The sequence below is a fragment of the Lissotriton helveticus genome, chromosome 7 (assembly GCF_964261635.1).
Source record: "Lissotriton helveticus chromosome 7, aLisHel1.1, whole genome shotgun sequence".
Classification (NCBI taxonomy): Eukaryota; Metazoa; Chordata; class Amphibia; order Caudata; family Salamandridae; genus Lissotriton; species Lissotriton helveticus.
Window position 1 is genome coordinate 1,279,410,119 of NC_136068.1, and position 26,525 is coordinate 1,279,436,643.

At 51.9% G+C, this 26,525-nt stretch overlaps 1 protein-coding gene across 5 annotated transcripts in view; it reads right to left on the bottom strand.

Moving 5' to 3' along the window:
• NT5C (5', 3'-nucleotidase, cytosolic) overlaps positions 1 to 26,525 on the bottom strand; it is a 531,233-nt gene that overhangs the window by 436,116 nt on the left and 68,592 nt on the right. Inside the window, exon 3 of one of the 5 annotated variants that reach the window (XM_078654503.1) lies at positions 9,128 to 9,358. The exons of the other annotated variants lie outside the window; for them this stretch is intronic. Coding sequence (XP_078510629.1) covers positions 9,278 to 9,358 — 81 coding nt within the window. The 3' untranslated portion in view covers positions 9,128 to 9,277. Of the gene's footprint in view, positions 1 to 9,127; positions 9,359 to 26,525 lie in introns of those variants that run through there. 5 annotated transcript variants of the gene reach the window in all.

Below are 26,525 nucleotides of genomic sequence, written 5' to 3' on the forward strand. Positions count from 1 at the left end.
CTACCAACCCCAAATCACCTATAAGCCGCTGTGTTTCAGTGGAGAACAAGCCAGTATCAGACCTCTGAGTATGAGAGCTATCCATTTCACTATTCCATACCAGATTAAAGTCTCCCATCAAGAACAGGACTCCCTCAACAAAGTTCTCCACTCTCCGCAGCAGGTCCTGGAGAAAGCCATTTTGGCCTGCATTTGGGGCATACACCACCACAAAGGTGCATAATCTACCACACACCAGACCCTTGACCATCAACCAACGGCCATCCTTGTCGCTGTGCACACCCATAGGCTGAAAATGAAGGGATGAACGGAAGAGAAGGGCCACCCCCCTGTGTTTCGTGGAAGCAGATGATCTGTAAATAAGGGGGAAATTTTTGTGTTTGAGGCGGAGCTCATCCCTGCGTGCCAGGTGAGTCTCCTGGAGACCCACCACATCCAGCTGGTGATCATTCAGATATTTCCAAACCTTTTGGCGTTTTTGCAAGGAATTCAAGCCCTTCACATTCCACGTTCCAATACTAAGAGGCATTACAAGGCAGTGACTCTACCCCCGCTACATGCATACCGTCAAGGGACCTCTCCGCCTCTCCCACCCGGAGCCGCCCCAGGGCAGCCTGCGCTAGTACTCCCCAGCAAGGGAACTCAAGGGGGCCACACGTCAAGAGAACACATTCCAACCGACTCCCCATCGACCCTCCTGCACCATCCTCAAACCCCACCACCCGCCTTGACCCCATCCGGAGCAACCACAGAATCCACCCCGCCTCCTCGTTCTCAAGTGCATCGGGAGTCCAACCCAACGGAACCATCAGTACCACGCATTCAGAGTGGTAAGCACAGAGAGCCACCGGGGCCAGATCTGAACAAGCAGAAGACATACACACAACATTCCACAAGTCAAAAGCTGCATCGAACCATACCACCCGGTCACCACCACCGTCCCTCCCAGTCCCAGCCCTCCGAATACCCCCAACAGCCCCCCACGAAGCCCTCCCCTTCCCAAGAATTCTGAGTTCTGCTTCAGAACCAGCAGAACAGTAAGAGGCAACAAGGAAAAAAGGAAATCCAAGAAAAAACAACGATCCTGACAGTCCCAGTGTGTGGACGTCTGTAGGTTCCCCCAAGGGGTGGGGGTCAAGGCACCATTGAGTGTGCCCCCAAGGTCCCGGACCGGGGTGTCTTCCCAAAAGTACAATAATACCCACGGTACCTGAAGAGGAGGAGTCCCTCCTGCGCCATCTAGTCGTCAACCCAGGGCTCAGGCCGCCCCAGAGCTATCCTGCGATGGTGCCACCGTCACCGACGCCACGGAGGCCACCGCTGCACCTCTTTCCTGCAGGCTAGTTGTAGGATCGGGCCTCCTCGGTGCAACCACTCTTTGCCAGGACGGGGAGCGCCATCTCCGTCTCGATGGGGAGCTTCCAGGGCTCGGGGAGAGGGCAGTGTCTTCTAGGCCCAGAAGGTCCTTGGCCGCCTGCAGGGATCTGACTTGAACCAAACTGTTCTGCCTTCTGAAGATAAGCCGAAAGGGGTGACCCCAGGAGTAGGACACATTTTGTTCACGCAAGAAGGTGGTCACAGGGCGAAACTCACGCCTCTTTTGTAGTGTCGATGCCGCCAGGTCCTGGAACAGTTGAGGATGATGGCTCCGGAATTGCAAGGAGGGGGGTCTCCCGGGCCTTTCGAAGTATGCGTTCCTTCAGTTGGAAGTCATGGATGCAAACCAGAATATCGGGGGGAGGAGCCCCTCCGCATCGTGGCAATCCGACCCTATGGACCCTGTCCATCCGGATCTCGCTTATGCCTTCCTCACCCAGGATCTGCAAGAAGAGGGCCTCCACATATCCCCTCAAGTCTCCAGCCTTCCCGTCCCAGGGCACGGCCCGGATGCAGATGTTGTTCCGACGTGACCGGTTCTCCAAGTCCTCCGCATGGGCCTGGAGGTCTAAATTCTGCTCGGTGAGCCGGATCACGTCCTGCTGGAGCTGGTGCCCATCGCCCGCCACACCCAGGTCGTGGTCTTCCAAAGTAGCCACTTGTTCTCCGATGCCATCCACATCTCTCCTCACCTCACGAAGGTCCGAAGCCAGCTGGGAGCGGAGTTCAGAGATGTCCTCCTTAATGGCAGCGAAAAGCTCCAGCATGGAAGCCTTAGTGGCGGGCGCCTCATCATCCTTCCGTTTAGGTGAGGCGCTGGGGCCGGGGGTCGCTGTCTGCTGGTTCCCCTTCGGAGGGGGGTCCTAGCCCGGCTTCTCATTACGCTGTTTGGTAGATATCACCCCGCCGCCGATCGCACCCCCTCTAGATGGTGCGTCAAAGATGACTCCTCACCGTCGACGTGGGGCTCCACAGGTCGCCTCGGGGTTCCGCCGCCGCCGCAGCGTCTATAGGGGCCAGCGCCGGTGTAGCGCAAACTGTTCCAGGAGGTGTGGCCAGGTAACGGGAGTCGCCACTAGCGTATATTCCCAGTAGCCGGCGCCGGGTTCAAGGGGCCACCGCAGGCCACGAATGTCCCATCCTAGAACCAAACCTCTCCAAGTCTTTCCCCACAATTGGCCCCGGAGGCAGGACGCTAGCTCTCAGCGCCCTCTTCACCACACTGCTCACCTCACACGGTATAAGCAACCCGCTGCTGCTCCTTCCTTTCTGGGCCAGGTGGCCCCTGAGTGCTCCCGCAGCGCCGCTGGTACGTTAAGGGTCTCTGGGCCGGGAGCGGCCCGCTTGTAGTACACCTCGGAGGCCCGTCCCACGGGTGTCTGCCGCCACCAACTCCGGATCCAGGGAGCACGCCGCTCGGGGTGAGACCACAGGGCCGGGGGCCCCCGCAGCAACCAGCCGCTTCAAGATCCCGGGTCCTGCTCAATCAGGTCCTCGCATGCAGCCAGGGCTCAAAGCTCAGCGTACGCCCTCCCAGGCCGGCGGGTCGACGCTACTCCCAGTGCCTCCACCGAGCAAGGCAGCGGCGAGGTGCATTCCACTACTGAGATCGGCACCGCCGGGCAGGCCGCGTCCCTTCCGTGTCACTCCGGGGGTCCTCAAACCCGGCCCTCCGCAGATGCGGGCCGCTCTCAGGCCTCGGGTCGATCACCGAGCCCCCCCGCAGCGAGGCGTCCCCTACGCCAGAGCAGCTTACTGTACGGGGGAGGGGAGTGCGGTATCACCCCCGGTCGTCTCCTGTAGGCCGCTGATCCCCGGTCTTACTTGCCAATCTCCGAACGGCGCCTGCACTACTCGGGCTATCCCGCCACGACCCACGGGCCCGGGAGGCAACGCCGCCAGCAGATGTCGGGAGGAGGCGGCGCGGCAGAGCAGCTACTCCGCCGGAGAATCCCCGGGCCGCACCGCTGCAGGGCTCGCCGCCAGCTTCCGCTCCGCTCCCAGCAGGGCTCAAGATTCGGCCACTCCCTCCAGCCCAGGCCAGGGATCCCAAGGCCTCACCACGCCGCAGGCCGCGCAGCCAGTTTCCGCAATCAAGGCGCTCCGGGGGGTCAAATCGCGTCGCCGGACCCTGCCCCACCGCCTTAGGACTCACAGCGGGCAGGTAGGGCGGCAAAATCGATCCACTCAGGGGGCTAAAACAAGGCTAAGCAAGTGGCGGCGCCGGAGGGACTTTGCAGCACGTCCTACTCCGCCGCCATCTTGGCCACGCCCCCCACCTTTGCGGTTCTTATTGCCCTATATCTCTTCTCAGCGTGGATCCAAAGATTTTTATCGGAATACTGGCGACCACACTCTCTCGTCATCTTCCCGGGCTGATTGACCCGGATCAGTCCGGGTTGTCGCCAGACGCCAGTGCACTGACAATACCAAACGGCTTCTCCATCTAGTGGACAGGTCCGAACGCTTCCCAGCAGAACAAATGATTCTCTCTGTCGAAGCTGAAAAAGTGTTTGAAAGGGTACACCGGCCATATCTCTGGGCGACCCTGGTCCACTTCGGCCTTCCAGGCAAATTCATTGATTGGGTATTTGGTGGTTACGCAAATCCGACGGCCACTGGGTGGGTGAATGGGAAGGCTTCATCGGCCTTTCCTACACGTAGAGGGTCAAGGCAGGGGTGCCCGCTGTCACCACTCCTGTTTGTCCCCTATATGGAGCCCATGGCTCAAAGGGTTCAAGATGATCCTGGCATTAGGGGGGTGCGTTTCGGGGGGTCGGAACACAAGCTCTTCTTATATGCTGACGATGTAGTGCAGACTTCTTCAAACTGTGGGGTACGCCCCCCTGGGGGGGGCGCAACACCATCCTAGGGGGGCACGCACTCCACTCTAATTTCTCCTTTATTCCCTGTCGCAAGTCGAGGGAGGAGGGAGGGGAAATCGAAGGGGCATGAAGTGTCCATGCTTTTATTATGTTCACAGTCCCAGGAGGGGGTTAATTCATTCAGCTTCAGCTGCAGTGAGGAGGCAGGAAGTCTCCTCTGCTAAACCGAAGGTAAACTGCCTCTCCAGGACATTTCATTTAGGAAATGAGGTCTGTGATGGTTTCTGCTGATATTCGCAGAAGCCGTGGTGACGCGGGAGGCGCTGCTTCAGGTGACTGAGCCCAAATGCAAATAATGCTTCGTGAAAAAATGAGAACAGCGCCAGCTGCAAACAGGAAGCATTTAAAGTTGACACGGAGCCCGGGCCTTCCTTTTGAGATGAAGTGAAGCCATACCAAGAGCACATAATCGTAAAGAACAAAATCAACCAGAAATTGGGCAAAGTCACAACATTCAGACCATGAAACAGGACATATTGTTGCAGCCTCATTTTGACACCTTTAAAGCAATTGATTTGTGGTGCTTGCCAATGGTCCCTTAACCCACAGTCCTGATTTTCTGTCCCCAGGTAGAGAAAAAGCACATAGATGCTGCATGGATGGCATGGGTTCACCCACGAGTTTGGATATAGCTCATCCACGAACGTTGCCTAGCAATTATAAGCAAAGTCCTTGGGAAGGGATGTATGATGTAACAACGCGTGTTATTACAACGCGTGCTGTTACATCGCAGTTGTTACAACGACTGCATGTTACCACGCTATGCCTTTACAACGCAAGTCTTTACATCGACTTGCGCTAGGTGGCGTGCTAACATTAAAAAAGTGTAATTTACTATTCCAACTCCAGTCCACTTATCAGTAGGGAAGGTGTTGGGATAGTAAACTACACCATTTTTAATGTTAGCACGCCATCTAGCGCAAGTCGATGTAATGACTTGCGTTGTAATGGCATAGCGTTGTTACATGCGGTAGTTGTAACGACCGCGATGTAAAAGCATTGCGGTGTACTAACCGCGTTGTTAAGGATGTTTCCCCTTGGGAAGAGAAGGACAAAAGGTCGTAGGAAATTCAGTTCCTGCAAATCGGCCAAATATTTCTTCCACCATCTTGAGCTCTCTGCTAGTTAATGTGAGAAGCTGTGAAGAAACAACTCCAAGTTTGCAAAGGGCTAAAAAAAACACTTGTTTAATGTCTGTGATGATTTCTGTCGATATTTGCAGAAGCCCCGCTGCTTAGGGTGACTGAGCCTAAATGCAAATTATGCTTCGTGAAAAATGGGAACAGCGCCAACTGCAAACAGGGAGCATTTAAAGTTGGCCCGGAGCCCGGGCCCCCCTTTGAGATGAAGTGAAACCATACCAAGAGCACATAAAAGTAATGAATGAAAACGGTTTCGGGGGAGTGTGTACTACTGATTTCAAATATCCTGAGATTGCGCTCGAGTTCATCCTCCCACCTCCCTGTGAGTGGTTCTGCGGGCCCTGCAGTTTCTGAGGCGCCAGTAATTCTCTCTGTGGTTTGCCGGAAAAAATTGCATTTTCCAAATTTTGCGGGCAGTTTTGTAAAAATCGCGGTCTTTTTACAAAACTGCTTTTTTTTGCAAATCGCGAAATCCTGGAGGGTCTGATTTCAGCTCTATGAATTAACCCCCTCCTGAGAGGGTTAGCGCTTCCCAGAAAGGAGACAAAGTTTCATTTAAAACTACACAGGCAGGCGCGCAAAATGCCAGCCAGCCATGTGTTCTTTTAAACAGACTGCAAATTGCTTGTCTATAAATAAAGAAGCATCTCGCGTGTGAGTTCACACTCTGCACACGCGTTCCGTGGGCCTCCTATTACTTACCTGAAGTTAGTGTAGCGTGGTCCCATTGATCCTACAGCCTCTGAACAGCTCCATTCCTTTTATCGACTCTCACATTCCACTTACTTAGTATATGGTTTGTCGTGCCCCTAGGGCACCATTGTAATTTTGTGAAACTTGTAGTATTTTTCGTAAGAGATTGTCATGTGCGTAGCCCTCTGACCTCATAAAGAGTTCAGAGGTGTTGTTATTAATAAATATACTGTTTATTTTCATAACAACCTGTGTGGTGTCCTTTCATCTGGTATTCAGGGGGTTATATTGTGGTAAAACAGCTGGCTTCACATGCCAAAAGACTTTAGCCTAAGACTGCTTTGTCCATGCTACCATTAGGATAGCTGGTCTATAAGGTTGACTTACAACCAATCACCATTAGGGTTGTTTGGACTGATACAAGGTGATCACTTGAACTAGTGAGCATCATATATCAGACCAACTTCTCACAATTATCACTCTCATATATGAGCTGCACATCTTTATGTGCTGTGACTCCTTGCATCTCAGCTGATCTGACCGTATCACGTCCTAAGAATGCAGAGTAAATGGTGTGCCGTTGGCTTTCTCTATGAACAGTAGGAGGAATATACTACTGAGACATTAAGAAGCTGTGCTGTGTTCCTACATCACAACAGCTACGTTCTCTAGCAAATTAGGAGGTTAACTTTTATAGGGGCTTATAACAAGTCTGGCGGCCCACAAACGGCCAGACTCACAGGTGGCAGTCTTTCAACCGCCCTATTAGAACCAGGGCGGTCAGGCCGCCCTATAACTACCACAACTGGCAGGTATCTCGCAGCAGTCTTGAGGCCACAATGTGCTTGGAGGGGCCATTGCAGCCCTGCCAAGCATATTATGGGTTTCCTCACCGTCACACTTTCCAAGTGTGGCGGTGAGGAAACAAAGGGGACCCTACAGGGCCCCCTGGTACCTCACACCATGTGGATGCATGCAGGGGGGGCACAAGTGCACCCCGTGCCATGCAGGTACTGCCTTTGATGTTCCCATTGCAGTGCGTATTTCATAGGCACCGCCCTGGGAGTGCCAAAGAAACGCCCACCAGAAAAAACCTGATCTGGTGGGCGGTTACTACATGGGTTTACAGTGCGGGAGCGGGGGGGGGGGGTACCGGTCTCACACTGCCAAACTCATAATAATGCCCTAAGTGTTTTGCTGTAGTAGGTTAATGAAGGTGCCCCAATATTAATTCTGTGATGTGTTCACCACTGCAAAAGAGGTTGGGGGGAGTCAGACAGTGGAGGGATATCAGTACGGAAACAAACACAGGGGAAAGAGCAAGAAAATACGTACTCCGATGGAGTGCTGGAATAAAATGAAACAGGCATTGGCAAAACCAATAGGTTTCGTTTATGCGAAATCAATTGGCTTTGTCAATGTTTTTTAACATGATTAAAGTACAGGTTTGAAAATGTCTTAAAGTGAAAAATTGTTTTAAAAAGCACTTTGTCGCAGCCAGCAATGACTAGGTCATAGGCTTTTTTTCCTTTAAGCCATGTTGGATAGCAGATTTTGCTCTGGTGCAATATGTTTTAAAGCAGCATGGAGGGCAAGCACCATGAGGGAGAAGGAGAACAGGAGGAGGGCGGGTGAGGTAAACAGTAGGGACAGTTCGAGGAGTGCATGGGAGAGGGAAACATAAGACATAGCAGGAAGTGGGCAGTAGCGTGAGGGAGACTGAAGGGACAGCGAGAGGGTGGGGGAAACTGAAACGACAGCGGGAGGCGGGTGGGGGTGGGGTAAACTGAAGAGACAGCAGGTGGGGGTGGGGTAAACAGAAGGGACAGGGGGAGGAGGGCAGGCGATGGGAGAAACAAAAGGGAAAACGGGAGGATGGAAAACCCAATGGACAGCAGAGGAGGGCAGGGGGTTTGGGAAACTCATCGGAGAGCCAGAGGAGGAAAGAGGGACTGCAGACACAAGAACCCTTTAAGAGTGCAAGTGCAAAACTGGGCTGTGAAATATTTCAAAACACTTGCTGAGTTCGGAAGAATTAACAATAAACTACGCCAACCACTTTCTTGAAAGAGGTTAAAAATATAAAAAAACGAAATGTCAGCATCATTACAATTAACTACCCACCTATCATCATTTTAGCTTGATTCAAAACCTGATCACGTGAACGGAAAGTGCTGCTTCATGGTCGATCAAAATAGGTGTTCTTCCTGAGCAAGGTGCAGAAAAGGGACAGGATTCTAATACAGTAACCTAGATTGTACTCTTGTAACCAGATGCAGTTTTCAAGCAGTAGAAGTTGACAGTGCGCACACGGAAAAACAAATTATATTATCACTCTCATATATGAGCTGCACATCTTATGTGCTGTGACTTCTTGCATCTCAGCTGATCTGACCGTATCACGTCCTAAGAATGCAGAGTGAATGGTGTGCCGCTGGCTTTCTCTATGAACAGTAAGAGGAATATACTACTGAGACATTAAGAAGCTGTGCTGTGTTCCTACATCACTATTTTATATGCACGTTAAACTATTCAGTAGGAAAATTACTCTTTTCTGTTGTGAAACCTCAATTGGCTGATGCGATCACTGCAGATGTCTGTGTGTGACCAGAGTCACAGAATTGAATCCTGGATTGCCTGTGTATTGATAGTGCTATGAGGTTCCAGCCTGTGGCAGAAAACACTATCAATATGTAAGTCATTATTTGTTATTTATTTTAGTAATAAGGAGGGCCACTGGAATAATCCAGAATATGCTTCAAAATCTGTAGATTTGAACAAAAACATTTTTGTTTCTAGCCCAAACGGATCAAAAGTTGCTACAAATGATGCAACATGTGTTGCGCCCAGTTACCCTGAGTAAACAAAGGCACAAAATAATGAAGTAATACTCTCACAGAATAGGCTGCATTAAGCTGCATAAATTGTGTTTTCTTGACACAAAATTTAGTCAACCATGCTGCATAATGAAAATTTGCCTAGCTGTAGTGCTGGTACGTTTCAATTCTATTAAGGACACGGAGGCGAGGATTAGGCCTTCTTCCTTTGCTTTATTTTCAACAGCAGCACACTTTTTAGCACAGTAACCAACTGCATTCCCCATGAACAATAGGGAAAACACAAAGTCTTAACAGGAGTCCTTCCTCGCTGTCCGCACTCCAGCCAGTGAGCATAGTCCCTTCACAGTGTTTCCTCTTCCTCTTTCTTATCGCAAACCATTTCCTGTCGGATTTCACGCTTCTTGTTTGGAAGCATCATTTCCTGCAAAATAGGTAGTGTCAGAGGACTGAGCTGGAACCAATTGAATTATAGAACAATCAAACAACAGCACATGATCAAAGTCATTAGCTCATTACCACAGTTCCAAAGACCCATGAACTGTTTACTTACTCCAGAACGGGGAAGGGTCCACATCTTCTTCAGAGGTCATTGGGCGGGGTAATCCTCGCCTCCATGTCCTTAATAGAATTAAAACTTACCAGCACTACAGCTAGGCAAATTTTCATTCTATGTCAGGACCGGAGGCTCAGATTATGTCAGTTCAAAGCTTGTCGACTACTAGCCGTGCCACCTCCAGCACTGGTTTGAAATAAAACATCTTAAAGGTGGAGTCAGAGGACCAATCGGCCGCGCGCATCAGATCTTCCATACGCACTCCTAGGGAAAAAGCCTTAGAGGCAATCGCGCCTCTCCCCGAGTGGGCCCCAAACTGCTTCGTATCAATCCCTGCCTCCTGCATCACCCAACGCACCCATCTGGCAATGGTCGGGGACGAGACTGCTCTGTATGGTTTACGTAGAGCAATGAGCAGTTGCTTCTCACCCGGAGGGCGAGTTTCCTCAGTCAAGTTTTCGTAAGCACGGAGGCACTGCACCACACACAGTTTAGGGGAGTCTGAGAAACCTGGGTACGAGATGTCCCTGGTATAACTCTTAGTCTTTCTACTTACGTGAATGATACCCCCTCCAAGGAAAACAATGATACCCCCTCCGGGGAAAACAGTATGCCTGAGATGTCCAAAGCTCTCAAGTCTGAGACACAACTGCACAAGACAAGTCATAACAGCATTGCCAATCTGGCTCTCATTTCCTTACGGGACAGAAACCTATTCGGTTGCCAGGAAAGAAAAAGATTCCACACCCGGTTCATTTCCCAAAGGACGGAATACCGAGGCTCCGGAGGGAGAAAGAGGCAAATCCCTCTGAGAAGCCGGCAATCAAGGGGTGTTCACCCACGGGGGAGCCCTGCACCATAATGTGACCGGCTGAAATCGCGGAGCGGAAGGTATTAATTGACCAATTAGCCAAGCTATCTTCCGCTTAGCAAGCAAGTTCTCAGCCTGTCACAAAAGGCCTAGGCGCAACCAGCGATGCTATTGATCCGCCAGGCCATCATCCTCAACTACCTCCACTACCAGCCGATGGGGAACGAGATCGGGATTGAGGAGAATGTGAGGAAAGTGAGGAAGTCGGATTCGAGAAGCCCGAGAAAGTTCCAGTAGAACCGGAAGCCAGACTTGAGACCTCCACAAGGGTGTGATCAACACTACCTCCGCCTGCTGGTGGCGAAGTAGCGCGGACACTCGAGTGATCATGGAAAACAGAGGAAAGGCATAACCCTGCTCCTGCTGCCAGTCCTGGAGAAACGCATTTGTCGTCTCCGCCTGAGGATCTGGCCCCCAACTGAAGTATCTCCGTAACTGATTATCCAGCCGTGATGCAAAAAGGTCGACCGAGAAGGGGCCCCATTTCTCTGACAACTGAGAGAAGACTTGAGGGTCCAGTTTCCATACACTGGCATCCAGGAGATGACAAGAGTGCCAATCGGTAACTTTTTTCTCCCGACCCGGAAGGTATTCTGCCGTCACCAAAAATCTGGTTGTCTAGGCAGAAATGCAAAAGTCCTTGGCTAGGTTTGCCAACATTCTGGACCAGGTGCCAACTAGGTGGTTGATGTACAGGAGAAACAACAATGAGAGTAGGGTCCCAGGGAATATTTAGAGACCTGTCATAGCTACAACCCCCTATGAACAATATATACTAACAATAAGTAACTGTGGGTCTAGAGGTATCTACTGGTGTTCTCTGTGCCTGTTAAGAACCTATAACGTGTGTATCCTGTGTGTAACTGGAATATAACAAGATATTTTCATAGTGTGAAAATACCCATCAGTTATCGTTCTATACCGCCCTTGTCATCATCTGGGCCTCTTCACACAACAAAGAGTCTGGTTGATGTACAGGACCCCAGAGATGTTGTCCATCTTGAGATGGACAAACGATTGGACTCTGCCCTTTGTCCAGCATTGCACTGCAATCGACCCTGCCAGCAGTTCCAGGCAGTTGATGTGCAACATCTGTTCGTGAGTGGACCAGGCTCCCCCTGTGGAGAACTCTCTGCACCGGGCCCCCCAGCCTGAACGGCTAGCGTCGGACTCGAATACAATCTCTGGAGCAGAACTGAATATCGCTCGACCATTCAACGCCTCCATTTGTGTGAGCCACCATTCCATCTCGCCTCTCACCTCGTCCGTCAGAGGCACTGACTGAGAGTACGTTGAACCCTTCCTGAGAAGATGCGCTTTCAAGCGTTGCATGGCTCGGTAATGGAGGGCCCAAGCAAAATGGCCTGTATCAAGGAGAAGAGAAAACCTACTAGCCACGCCAGCTGGCACAAGGAAATCTGCACCTTCGCCAGGGTCTGGCGCAGTTCGTGCCTGATCTTCGCCATCTTCCTGGCGGGAAGACTCAGAGTTGATGAGACGGAGTCTACACTGAAACCTAAAAAGGTTGCACGCTGGACCGGAACCAAAAGGGACTTCTTCTCATTTATGACAAACCCCAGTCCCTGCAGAAGGTCGACAGCTGTCTTCAACTGGCTGGACAGCCTTCTGGGGCACTAGTTCAGAAAGAGCATGTCGTCCAAGTAGACTATCATTCAAACACCCTTCACGCGCAGGAACTCGACCGCCGGTCTGAGGACCTTTATGAAGCACCACAGAGTGGAGGATAGTCCGAAAGGTAGCGTGGTGAACTCGAAAACCTGCCCTTCCCACCTGAATTGCAGAAAGCGCCAATGAGGTGGAAAGATAGGGACCCTCAGGTATGCGTCCTTCAGGTCGAGTCGGACCATCCAGTCGAGAGGTCTCAGCACATCCCTGAGGAGGTGGATACCCTCCATTTTGAAGTGGCGGTAGACCACTCACTCATTGGAACTTTTCAAGTTGATGACTGGCCTCCGGCCCCCTTCGACCTTGTTGACCAAGAAAATGTTGCTGAGGAAGCCACTGGGATGCTCTTCGGCATAGAAAATTGGCCCTTTTTGGAGGAGGGGAGAGATCTCTTCGCGTACCAGCTCTGCGTCCCACTGAGAAAAAGAGATGGGACGGGGACGGCTATGAAACTCCAACTGGAAGCCCTGGACTGTCTGCGGCACCCAAGCATAGCTTGTGAGAGAAGCCCAAGCTGGAAAAAAAGCGCCAAGCACCACCCCCCCACCTGCAGACTCGCTGAGGGTAGCACACTCACCTTTTCTAACGTTATTTTGCTGGACTCGTTGGCCTCCACGGCCACGGAACTTCTGTCCTCTGGAGGGGTAGAAAGTGTTGAAGCCGGCATTGTCCTGGTATTGCCACGACCAGCCTCCTTGGAAAACCCGGGGAGTAAAGAGGATCCTTATGTTCGACTGGGCTCTGTCTAGTGAGGTGAAACTTGCCCAGCTCTTTGACGAACGGGTCGCCAAATAAGCCCCCATGGGCCACAGCGCCAGCCTCCGAAGAAGCTAGGTCACCCAACTTTGGGTCCACCTTAATCAGGAGAGATCGCCTTCTCTCTGTGGAGAGTGTGCAGTTGGCATTCCCTAGGAACACAATCGAGTGCTGCGCCCTGCCCGAGAGCACTTCCGGGGAGATAAGGGCACCAGAGACCTTGGCCTCTTCAGCCATGTCAAGGATTTTGATGACAGGCTCCACTACATCCAGCAGCTTGTCCTGGCATGAGCGCCAGGAGCGATCAATACCCTTTTTAGGGTCTCGTACAAACTTCGCTAGGAATGTTGCCATCTTGGGGTCTATTTCGGGCGTCAGGGCAACCTTCTCCTCCAGACTGGGGCGGAGGCACTCCACCCGAAGGCAGTCGCGAGCGTCCACTTCCATCGACTTGCGCAGACGGCTCGCCACGGACTTGGCTACCTTGTCCCACGGAACCCAGTCCGTCGACCTAGGGTGGACAATGTCGTCCGGGTCCAGCATTTCAGAGGCCCCCCCCTGTGGCAGGAGTAGCAGTCGGGAGCCACACTCTAGAGCAGAGGTCTTCAATCTGTGGGGCACGACCCCATGGGGGGTCGTGGAGTCCTGGGAAGGGGGTCGCAGAACAGATTCTGTCAGTTTGCCTTAGTGGCGTCGGGCTGATTGAGGGTGCTCACGGCGGAGGCCTAATTCACACAGAGAGGTGAAAAACATCAAAGCCTCATTAACAAGTAAAAGGTCTTTTAAAGACCTGTGAAGTACTCGGGTGTGGCTTTGTGTGTGTCCAGTGAAGCTGTTTCAGCCGGGCTCACATACACGAGGGGAGGGGTGAGGTGGCTGGGGGAGGAGGCTGTAGCCCTTTGAGTTCAATTGGCGTTGCGCGCCTGGAGCTGTGGGTCCCGCCAGTAAAGCACGTGAAAGGTCCTCATTGCTTCAAGTCCCAGGAGCCCTCATACCTGGTGCCTGTGCGGGAGAAATGTGCCTGAAAGTCTGTTCTTCATGGTGAGATGTTGTTACAGCCTATCTGCCCCCCCACCCCACCCCCAGCAGGGCGTCACAGAGATGCCCTCCCATGAGAGAGGAAGAAGACACAGAGAGATACTGACCCCCCCCCCCCACACCCCCATGAGAGAGGCACAGAAGAGGTGGGTGAATGAATGATGGATGGATGGATGAAGGATGAATGTATGGATGAAAGGATGGATGGCTGTATGGATGGACGGATGGAAGGATGAAAGGGTGGACGGATGAAGGATGGATGGATGTAAGGATGAAAGGGTGGATGGATGAAGGATGGATGGATGAATGTGTGAAAAGGTGGGTGGATGAATGATGAGTGGATGGATGGATGAAAGGGTGGATGGATGGATAGATGGATGAAGGATGTATGTATGGATGGAAGGATGAAAGGGTAGATGGATGAAGGATGGATGGATGGATGTATGGATGGATAAAAGGCTGCATGTATGAAGGATGGATGGATGGATGTGTGAAAAGGTGGGTGGATGAATGATGAGTGGATGGATGGATGAAAGAGTGGATGGCTGAAGGATGGGTGGGTGAAAGGGTGGATGAATGAAGGATGTATGTATGGATGGAAGGATGAAAGGGTGAAGGGGTGAAGGATAGATGGAAGGCAGAAAGGGTGGATGGATGAAGGAAGGATGTATGGATGGAAGGATGAAAGGGTGGATGGATGAAGGATGGATGGATGTGTGAAAGTGTGGGTGGACGAATGATGGATGGATGGATGTGATGAGGTCTAACAGGCACATTTATGGTTGTCGATAGTTGTTGATGATGAGGAGTACCATTTTCTAGAAACTTTTGTCGGAAGGGGGTCCTTACGCCTAAAAAGGTTTTACAAGGGGATCTCGGCATCAAAAAGTTTGAAGACCTCTGCTCTAGAGGGATCCGCTTCCTCATCCATGTCACCGGGGGAATTGCCATTGTCAAAGAGGTCTGGGGAAGCGGTACGCGGAGGTATTGGGGCGCAGTCCGCGGAAAGTGCGGGATCTGGTTGTGGGGGCACCTGTGCCAAGAAAGCCTGTTTCAGGTGTGCGAACGAATCTACATCAACCCCTTGGAAGCACAGCTTCTTGGCAGGGGGAGAAGTAGGCCGAGGCACCTGATGGGACTTAGGAGTAACTGGTGCGGGAGCAGTTCATTTAGCGCAGTCCTTTGCTATCTGCACTAACAGGCACTGCTCCAAATGCTCCATGGATTGATTAACAGCCATGGGGGCGTGGCTAAGCACGCAACGGGAATGGCCGCCTTGGGGTAGAGCTCCGCTCTGAGCTCCCCTTCCCGGCGCATTTCTCCGGTGAAGCACAGCCTGCAGCCGGCGGAAAACCGCCTGCGCTGCCACGAGACATTGCCTCTGAACACCCAGCCGACTTTGGGGAAGATCGGCACACACAAGGCACACCGAAGATTCCGCGGCGCTGGGACCGCGCGCATCGCTTCTGACCTCGGGGGCGTTCAGGAAAGACCGAGGCTTCGGTGGGCGTAGAGGGCCCGAAATCACGGCCTGCGTGCGCAGAGAACACACGGAGCAGTGGTGCAGGGACAGACCGCGGCACCCGGCCTGGCCTAACCGGAAGTTCCACATGCCGAGCGCTGCCTGCCCAGACGCCTGACCAGCAGAGCAGCTGACCGTGACCGGATGGGGCAGATCTGACCTGCAAGAACCGGAGGTAGGGGGAGCGGAGCTGATCCACCGACTGTGGAGGCCTACTCCTGCCCGCCAGATGTACCGGACGCCTTGCCCCTACACCAAGTGGTCAACAGTAACGGAGCTGAGCGGCCACGAGTAGTGACCGGTGCGCGGCTGGACGGCAGACACGGCCGGACTGAAAACGCACCTACTGAAACACACCCACATATTGGCAAGAAGCGGCGGGACCGCTCAGGCGCCCACGGCCGGGGAAACAAAGCGCCCACAACACTACCTACGCCACGTGCGTGACGCAGTGGCCCGCATGACCCACCACCGTGCCTGACTCACCACAGAGGGGCACGCGCTGACCCTGCGCTACCTACAACCACGGACACACCGTCCTAGCGGACGCCGGACGCCGCAGGCCGCCGAAACGTGGCCACGGGCACAGGTGCATGCCCGCCTGCGGGCCGCGAACACTGGGGACTAGTCCATTACCCCGCCGCCCGACAACCACACGCACAGGCTGGTCCTCCGGGGGTGAAGCACGCTGCTAGAACGGAAACAACGCTGTGGTGCAGATGTCTAACGGACCTAGAACACGAACCGGGACCGGCAGCACGAACTCAAAGGGCAAGATGGACAAGTCCGGGAAGAGCAATGACCCGGACCAAACGGTGGCGAAACTGGACACCATGCTGGCAGCGATAGAGAGGCTCGAAGAGTCAATACACCTAACCCGCACCTCCCTGGCCACCAAACTTGATAGCGTGGTCATCAACCTGACGCACCTGAGGGCGGACCATAAAAAACTGGCGGAACGCACCACGACCCTGGAGGGTGCTATGCAGACGCTTCAGCCTCAAGCCGACCAGTCTCACAAACAAATACAGGATTTATTGAACAGGGTGGAGTTCTTGGAGGACAGAGCCGAGGATGCGGAAGGTAGGACCCGCAGGAACAACGTACGCTTGGTCGGGGTCCCGGAGAAATGGGAAGGGAGGACCCCAGAGGAACACATGGAACAGTGGCTGAAGGGCATACTACCGGAGCGATCGCTCTCCCCGCACTTCGTAGTAGAGCGTGCTCACAGGGTCCCCACCAAACCTCTGGCAACAGGCTCCAACCCGAGACCCATGCTGCTCCGCATTATGAACTATCGAGACAGAGACTCCATACTGCGAGAAACACGCAAACTCCAAGAGATCCGGATTGAAAACGCGTCGGTAATGTTCTTTCCGGACTACACTGTACAGGTCCAGTGGCAAAGACATGACTTTCTGGCGGTGAAAAAACGACTGAGGCAGCTGGGCCTACAGTGCTCTTTGCTGTTTCCTGCGAAGCTGAGAGTTGTGGCCGGGGAACGGACACATTTCTTCACGGACCCCACGGACGTGGAGACTTGGCTGGACAGCGGAGTGGATACGGACCCCAAAATGGCTGCAGGTCCTGTGTCCCGGCGACAATCCGGAGGTAACAGACGAAGACGTCGCCCCCGCCAGAGGTCTCAGACTGGGCCACGAACAGCGACAAGAACTCCCCCTCCAGCGGACGCCACGAGACAGGAGAAACAGGACGCCCTCCGCCTGGTGATGGAACTCAGTGGATCCCCTGCACGGAGCGACGTGGCGGGCAGCAGCGCGCAGGAACTCCACAGTGACGACGAAGCCATTTATGGTGTGCCGGACTCCCCAACATCGGAAGAACGACCCGATGTCACTCCCCAAACGGCGGACTACATCAGCTAACTGCACGACGAGCACAGCACTCTGAAGGGATATTCGCCAACGACCGTCGCAACAGATCTGGAGGAACACGCTAATACAGCAACAACGCAGCGACAGCGAGGAACACTCGCGGCAGCGAACTATGCCCCGACCCTACATGCTGCACATGAGGCACACACACGCCAAGCGCCTCCTCAGTGAGCACGTGTCCAAGAACCAACACTGAGTGCCCGTACATGACCGGGGTGCAACCACAGAGACGCTTTGCTTCGCCTGGTAGCAGTTCGATTGGGACACGTAATGTATAGAGTTTCATGCATGTACATAAGGGGTTCACTGTACGCAAGGGCGGTTTAGACTGGTACATTCCTCCCGGGAAGGCACTGGGCCTTCAAACAACGACTATATTGACTCAGAACCGCTGATTACGTGCAAATAGCACAAACACCCCCTTAGATTTAAATTTTGTTGCTCTCCTAGAGAGTATGGACGGGAGCACGTTTCGCATCCGACCTTTTGGTATTTTGAATGTTCATAATGTTCATTGGCTTATTGTTCCGTTAGCCATGTTTCCTTTCCCTCCTCTGGTCTCAGTGAAGTGGTGTGCCAACTTAAGTGCTTACTCGATTGCAGGGACCACTTGCATGATGGTGGGCGCGGAATGCTTGGGGAGGTGGTGGGAGGACTGGGTGAGGGACATTGTTAATAAATTGTAATGTCAGCCATTAAGATATGTACGTGGAATGTGAGGGGCATTCATACACCGTCCCGACGTTACCAAATTTACTCGTACCTCAAACGCCACCACATACAAATTGCCCTCCTACAGGAAACGCACCTTAGCGCCACGGAAATTCCCACGCTACGCCGCAGGTGGCGTGGACAAATATATGCTACGGGTTACTCGTCGTATGCTAGGGGGACACTGGTATGGGTCAGGCCGGGCACTCCATGGACCACACTAGACGTACACATAGATCCCGGGGGAAGATACGTGGCAGTCCACGGCAGGTTGGATGGCAGCCCACTAGTACTGGCCTCAGTGTATGCGCCTAACGCAGGACTGGCAGAATTCCTTGCCCAATTGTCGCACACGTTGGCCCCCTGGCATGGAGTCCCCTGGGTGCTTGGCGGGGACTACAACAGCTCATTAGATCTAGCACTGGACCGCTCTCACCCTTCACCACCCAACTCCCAGGCACGGACTACAGCGAACGCACTACAGGCATGGTCCACACAATGGGGTCTACATGATGCGTGGCGCACTCGCAATCCACACTCCAGAGTCTATTCATATTATTCAGGAGCACATGCCTTGCATGTACGCCTTGATCGGTACATGGTAACCAATGAGATCCTACCACATGTCAAGGATACCTGCTACATGGGCCGCACACACTCAGATCACAACCCACATCTATTGGATCTGGAGTGGGAACAACCTCGGCCTCCGATACCCACGTGGCGATTACAACCTGACCTATTACTGGATGGCCCATTTAGAGGTTCCATATGCACGCAAACGGCACAATATTTCGAAGATAACTCAGGCACAGCGTCGACACCACAGACTGATTGGGACGCCTTTAAAGTGGTCCTCAGGGGGCAATGTCTAGGCACCCAGGCCCATTCCCGTAGGCAACTGGAGGCAGATCTCAGACGCTTAGAATCAGACTTGTTGCGAGCGGAACAGGCAGCGGCCACGGGTGCGAACAGTGACTTATTGGAGGCGCGGGCAGAACATGGCAGGCTGATTGACAGGTTGAAAAATGTTAATTACAAGGCCCACTCAGCCCGCACACATCACACCGGAGACAAGCCTGGCAAACTGCTGGTATGGCTGATACAACGCGAAGAACGCGCAGCGACAGTGGCGGCGATACAGTCGGTGACTGGCCCGACAGTGTACACCCAGGCGAAAATTCACGAGGCCTTTGTGACACATTACGGCGCGCTATATGTGTCCCGTCTTCTAATCACGCAACCCACTATAACTGAGTATCTAGACGACGTCGCGCTGCCTGCCCTAACGGATGACCAACAGGGCGACCTGGGGTCGCCGTTGATAGCAGAGGAGCTCCGTGAGGCCATCTTTGCCCTTTCGAATGGCAAAGCCCCCGGCCCTGATGGGTTGCCGGCGGAATATTATAAAGCCTGCTCTGACATCCTGATTCCGGAGCTCCTCAAGGTATACGCGGCGGCACTGGAAGACTCGGCCTTGCCCCAGTCGATGAATGAGGCGACACTAGTGTCCCTTCTCAAGCCGGGTAGAGATGGTACACTCCTCGGCTCGTATAGACCCCTAGCGCTGCTGAACACAGATTATAAGATACTGGCATCGACCCTCGCCCAACGACTGGCGGGCCTGGTGCCCGACTTAATACACAGTGACCAGAACGGCTTTGTACCCACTAGATGCACCTCCCACAACATACGGAGGCTGTTCCGAGTGCAAACATACGCAGTACAAGATTGGACTAGGTCAGGCTGCCTAGTCCTAGACCCAGAGAAGGCATTCGATTCGGTTGAGTGGCCCTACCTGCTGGCAGTGTTGCGCAAGTTCGAGCTTGGGGATGACTATATTGAACTGGTCGGATTGCTGTACAGGCACCCCGTGGTGCGAGTCCACACGGGCAGACTGCTGTCCGACGCCATTAGGGTGCGACGCGGCACCAGACAAGGCTGCCCACTATCCCCATTACTCTTTTCACTGGCGATAGAACCCCTTGCTGAAATACTGCGCAATAGGGGCACGCACTGGGGCATCCCACTGGCAGATGGTATGCATGTAGTCTCGCTGTATGCGGACGACCTACTCTTGTACGTCAGGGACCTCACCCAAATACCACCAGAACTCTCGGAGATATTCCGATCCTTCGAGACCGTGTCTGGCCTCAAGGTAAACTGGGCCAAATCAGGGGCGTATTCGTTCAACCCCGACGTTCCAGACCCTGAAATTAGGATTAATGGCGAGCAATTGCCGTGGCATCATACCACGTTCAAGTACCTGGGAATATATATTTACAGGACGCCCCCGGATATCCTAGACGGCAACCTAACACGCGCCATAACGTCCATAAGGTCCCAAATTGCCTTCTGGAAATCCCTGCCGCTCAATGTCCCGAGCAGAGTGACGTTGACGAAAATGATCTTTCTCCCCAGACTCCTATATTACTTCGCCAACATCCCGGTATACGTGCGGGTCCGCACCTTCAAAGAACTAGCATCCATGATCAGGGACCTGATATGGAACACTGGGAGGCCCAGAGTGGCCCTGCAAAAACTATATACGCCGATTAGTGAGGGTGGCCTCGCAGTACCGAACCTAGAACTTTACTATCTGGCAGCGCAACTACAGTGGGTAACTGCCTGGCTCGCAGGAAACCGCCTGGAGGACACGGCCACGACAACAGATGTGCTGTCCCCCACACAGATACATACTTTATTCCACCCCCTGACACACCCGAGGAGAACGTCACAACTGCATGTAGATGTGGCGGTGCGATACTACGTCAGGAGCTTACGGCTCACGAGACACACCAAACCATATGCCCCAGCACTCCCGCTCCTAGGCACCCCCAAGACCACCTCTGTTGTCACGGAAACAGCACTGGAACACTGGACGCGCACTGGAGTGGACACCATGGCGGACCTGTACGCCGATGGTGCCCTGATACCTTTTGTGACACTAGCTACTGACACGGGTCTCCCAGCGGGACAGTTCTTGCAACATGCCTCCATAATTATGGCATACACACAACGATGGGGTACCATCACTGAAGAACTACCAACACATCAATTGATACAGAGCCTACATGTCATGGGGAACGGTACACATGTGGTACACTGGCTGAATCAAGCATTATTGTCGCACACGCAACACACGTTACAGCCGCTGCGGGACAAATGGGCAACTGACAGGGGGAGGGACTGGACAGATAAGGAGTGGAAGATGATACTACTGGGCCCCAGGCACATTCCCCGCAACGCACGCTTCAAACTGATCCAGTTCTATATACTGCATAGAGCGTACCTCTCACCCGACAAAATTAACCAGTACTTCCCGGGTGCTGCAGCTAGCTGCCCGAGATGTGCACTGGAGGGAGCAGACCTGCTACACATGCTGTGGCAATGCCCACAGATTCAGACGTACTGGCGGACTGTGCTAGCGATACTAGAAAACTGCACAGCTGTGTCGATACCGCACACATGGGAGGCATGCATACTAGGCCTATATAAACGAACCAAATTAAATAGAGTCCCCTCTCGCTTCTGGGACCTTGGCCTCCTCACGGCCAAAAGACTGCTCACAAAACACTGGAAGCGAGCTACCCCACCCCTGACGGAACACTGGCACACATCCCTAGACAACTGGGCGGGAGCGGAAAGCACCACCCTCCATAATGAGGAAACGGCAGGTCTACGACAGTTCCCAATTGCGGCATTGTGGGATGAAATGCTGAGCTCCTTTCATAGGGAATACCAACTAGCACGGGACCCCACAAATGACGACCGCCCGGACAATACCACCGATACGCCCCTTGCTGGCACTCCGTGCTGACAGACATGGTGATACTCTGCCCAGCATTCCCCTCATACCGAATGCCTGCCACAGCTGACCCATCGTCCTCCCCAAAGCTATACCCACACCATTAGTCACTATCCAATAGCGCCCGCACGCCCCCACTGCATAGATACACCCTTAACTCGACGCACACACCACACTTCCAAATCAGATGACCGCAACCCCCATTTCCCTTTCCCCCCTTTATTTTTTTCCTTCATAGTTTATCTCGAAATGTCATCTCCTTTATTGCGCCAACACGGTTGGAACATTTGTAATGAACCATTGACATGATGTATGAAGCGGAGAACTACGGCATTGTGTGACATGCCCCGCAAACATGACAGACATCTCTGAGATGTAGTAACATGTATATTGTAACATTCATGCTTTCATTTCTCCTATGACTTCAATAAAGGATATTTAAACAAAAAAAATGGATTGATTAACAGCCATGCAGATGGAGTCATCCACCACCTGATAAAAATCATCATCTCAGGGGAGGTAAGATAAAGGATCCTCCTCCTGGTACTGATCCTGTTCTGCCTGTATGAATAGGTAAGTACACCGCCACAGGAACACACCGGAGCAACAGGCAGTGTGTTGCTGAAAGCACTACTTTAAGGCACTGAAACTTTTCGCACCTGGGAAGGAGTCCGGACATATATGGGTGGCTGAGGGCACACAACTGACGGGCAAAGCCCAAGGGACACACCAGCCCTCTTGATCACAGGGCAACCACGCGGGACAGTGTCCCACAGGCACCACTTCAGTCGGTGCAATTACAGGGTGATCAAACTCCTTTTTAAACAGACCCACAGAAAGGGCGGTCAAAGAAAATAGGGCAATATGTAAATTGATATTTGTATAGCGCACTACTCACCCGCAGGGGTCTCAAGGCGCTTGTACGAATACGGCTGTGGAACCCATCCTGGCTTTCCCTGTGAGGCGTCCACTCCTGGGCACCCCCAAGGTGGAGGCCAGGCATCCTTAGCGTTGTGGGGGCCGTTGTGGATATTAAGCAAACAATACAGGCCCAAAAAAGGGCGTGAAACCAGGTGCCAGGAGGCAAGCCAAGCTCTAACTGGGGCAATTCTCGTCAGAACTCTAAAGCCAGTGCCTGACTCGCACTGCCCATAGAGAGTGCACTACGCCCCTTGGCGGCAGGAGGACCACACCACACCTCAAAGGGACACCAGTCGTGTAAGGTACGCTCTAACCGTCCCGTGACTCACAGCGAATCCGCAAAGCAGAGAATTTTAAAAGCGCTACCAAATGCCACAAAAGCATCCAATTAAAACCCCTGAAACCAGGAGAAGAATAAACAAGCATTGGCATAGCCAATAGGTATCGCCTTTTGTACCTTAAGTGTTTAGCCATGCATCACATTATCCTGGGTGTGAAGCCGCCAAGGATTGAAGAGCTATAGCAGAGGTCTAGTGAAGATATAGTTTTGAAAGATGTGCCGCATTATGCCCCATAATTTAGCTTTTCTTGTCACATAATGCGTCTTTGAGTAGGCCCTTATCTCACCATCAAGTCAGTCTAAGAGTCTGGGGAGTAGTTTCCGTTGGTGCAGCGGGGGCAGTGGCACCAGGGACCGCTAATCCCAGAATACTTGAGTACGAGCAGTGCAGTTTTCAGTGACGCTGGATGGGTTTTCGAGGAAATCTGGACTCTTTTGAAAGCTGTGGGGTTTCAATGATAGTCTAAACACGTGTGAAAGAGGGAGTGTGGCTTCACGATCTTTGCACTTGAGCCGAACAGGGCCTGTCTGGGTGAGAGTTATGCTCCCATTAGAAGATAGTGACGAAAAATACAAACAAAGTTTCTATTTATTATTTAGGCCAAACTGTAATAAAAAAGCACTATGAAAGTCTGATGTTGGAATTGGTTACAGGGACCCCCAGTGGTTACAAGGAAATACAATTCTACAGCGACCATTTTATTTACAGGACAATTCACTATATGTGAAAACATGCGTCATGTTCTTTAACAATTGGGATGTGCAGGAACATAAAAGCTGTATTCGAGATAGGTAAATCAGGTCGAACATGCATTACCACCAAATAAATATCCCACACTATTTAACACTTTATGCTGCTTATGGCATTTTAGACAACATAAAATCAATTCCGGGAATTGTAACACCTCTTCAAATTAGTTTATTACAAACTCAAACAAGGAGATAGAGGAACGTAATCGCGGGCACACGCTGCTCCTACGCAATGACTCCCCTAATGAAAAACCTTGTGGTCTTACAGCACCGCAAAGGCACACGCGTTACATAAAAGCAGGAATAAAACAAATACATAACGCTGACTTTGGAGGTGGGACAACAGGGTTCGAGCCTCGGCTTGGGCTGTTTTAATTATAAATAAATAAACGGAGATGAGAGACAGATAAAACAAGCGCGGTCGCGAAAGGGAAAGCGACTGCACTGGGTTAATTAGTAACCTGATCCTGGCTGGAATGCAGCTGGCACACTGCACGCCGCTGCTCTTCCGCTTGCTCATGCGACCCATAGGCCAAGGGAGTGAACGTTTAGAGGAAAGGCAGGACATGCCCCGTCTTTGGCCATTTGCATGCCTTCATTATTGAAAGCCACACGCAAAGGCCAATGGAATGTGTGGGAGGAGACTGACTCACAAGGAGAAGTCTCTTGGAGTCTGGAGTGATTCCAAGAGGCCCTCTCCTAGAGCAGCTCATGAGCGCAGCGCTATGCTCGACCTAAACATTACTCATCTTGCTGCTGATCAGCGAAGAAAGAGGAAGAGGAAATCGCGTGAAGGGACAATGCTTACTGGCTGGAGTGCGGACAGAGAGGAAGGACTCCTCTTGAGACTTTGTGTTTTGTGTTTTCCCTCTTGTTCATGGGAAATGTAGTTGGTTACTGTGTTAAAAAAATGTGCTGCTGTGGTAAATAAAGCGAAGGAAGAAGGCATAATCTGAGCCTCCGGTCCTGACACAGAATTTGGTTCTCCCCGCCACATAATTCCAGTGGCAGTGGTAATAATTACAAAATACAGAGAAATATTTTGAGAAGTGTCCATTTAAAGGACGCACTCAAGAACTCTGCTGGTGACACCCTCACATAACCTTTCAAGAAGAATAAACCTTTGCCACTGTGGACTTCCAAATGACTCCATCAGTTATAGCATATACTGGCTTCCGGCTATCTGTTATATGGTGATTTTTTTTTATGGCCATCACGACCATTAGTGCAGCTAGGGCTGTGGCTCTGCGGTCAGGGGTCTTATTGGCCACTGTACCCCGATTATAGTATTCCTAATACAAAACAAGCATTTGCAATGCAATAGGTCTTGCATTTGTTAGATTTAGAGCTATTAGTGCTGTAATTATGTTTTTTTCTTATGTGTTTGTTTTGTAGTGTGGTGTAGTGGTTGTATGTGGTGTGTAGTAGAATCGAAATTTGCCTAGCTTAGTAACGGTAAGTTTCAATTCTATTAAGGACGCGGAGGCGAGGATTATGCTTTTCCCTTCTTCGCTCTTTATTTTCACAAATTTCACAGCAGCCCAGAAAAGCTTAACAAATGCTTATATATACCAAAAACCAGGTAAAGAAAGCATTAAACAGTAAAACACACAAATTTGTAATGTCCAACAAACTACTACTCCCATCATTCCATGTGAGTAGAGTCCAATATTACTCCTTCAACAGTGTCCATAACATGTAGATAGGTCCTCCATCTTGAGTCCTCTTCCTCTTTCTTCGCGCGAGTCACGCTCCCATCTTATTGATCCTGTTTCGGACCGTCATTCCCTATCGGAAAATACAACAGCGTAAGCGTCGGAAAACCATACGCTGAAAGCACGTAATGCAGCATCACTATACACTGTGTTCAATACAATAATAGATATCAAGTAATCAAGTTACTTACTGCAGTATGGGTGGGAAAAAATCTTCCGAAGGAAATTGGGCGGGATAATCCTCGCCTCCGCGTCCTTAATAGAATTGAAACTTACCGTTACTAAGCTAGGCAAATTTCGATTCTATGTCAGGACCGGAGGCTTCGGATTATGCTAGTTCGAAGTTTACTCACCACCAAATGTGCAATATCCACCACCGGTTTAAAATAGAACCTCTTAAAGGTGGAATCCGAAGACCAATCTACCGCACGCATCAAGTCTTCCAGACGCGCTCCTAGAGCGAATGCCTTAGACGCCATAGCTCCCCTGGCTGAGTGAGCTACGAAAAAGGCTAGTGTCAATACCTGCCTCTTGCATGACCCATCTCACCCATCTAGCAATGGTGGGCGAAGAGACAGCCTTGTGTGGCTTTCGTAAAGCAATAAGTAATTGACGTTCGCCCGGAGGACGAATTTCCAAGGTCATATCTTCGTACGCCTTCAGGCACTGAACAACACACAGCTTGGGAGTGTCTACAACCGCTGGGTAAGAAATCGATCTCGATGCAGATTTCGTGAGACGCCCCACAGTAAAGGTGACCCCGTCCGGGGAAAAGGCCCTTGCCGTGACATCCAGGGCCCGAACATCCGACACCCTGCAGCAAGACACCAAACACAAAAGCATGGCCAGCTTAGCCAACAACTCCTTTAAAGAAAGATATTTATTAGGCTGCCAAGACAGAAATAAATTCAGAACGACATTAACGTCCCAAAGGACCGAGTAACATGGTTCCGGAGGCAAAGACCCCGTAAGAGTCGACAGACAGACAAAGGAGTGTTCACCAACCGGAGAACCCTCAACCG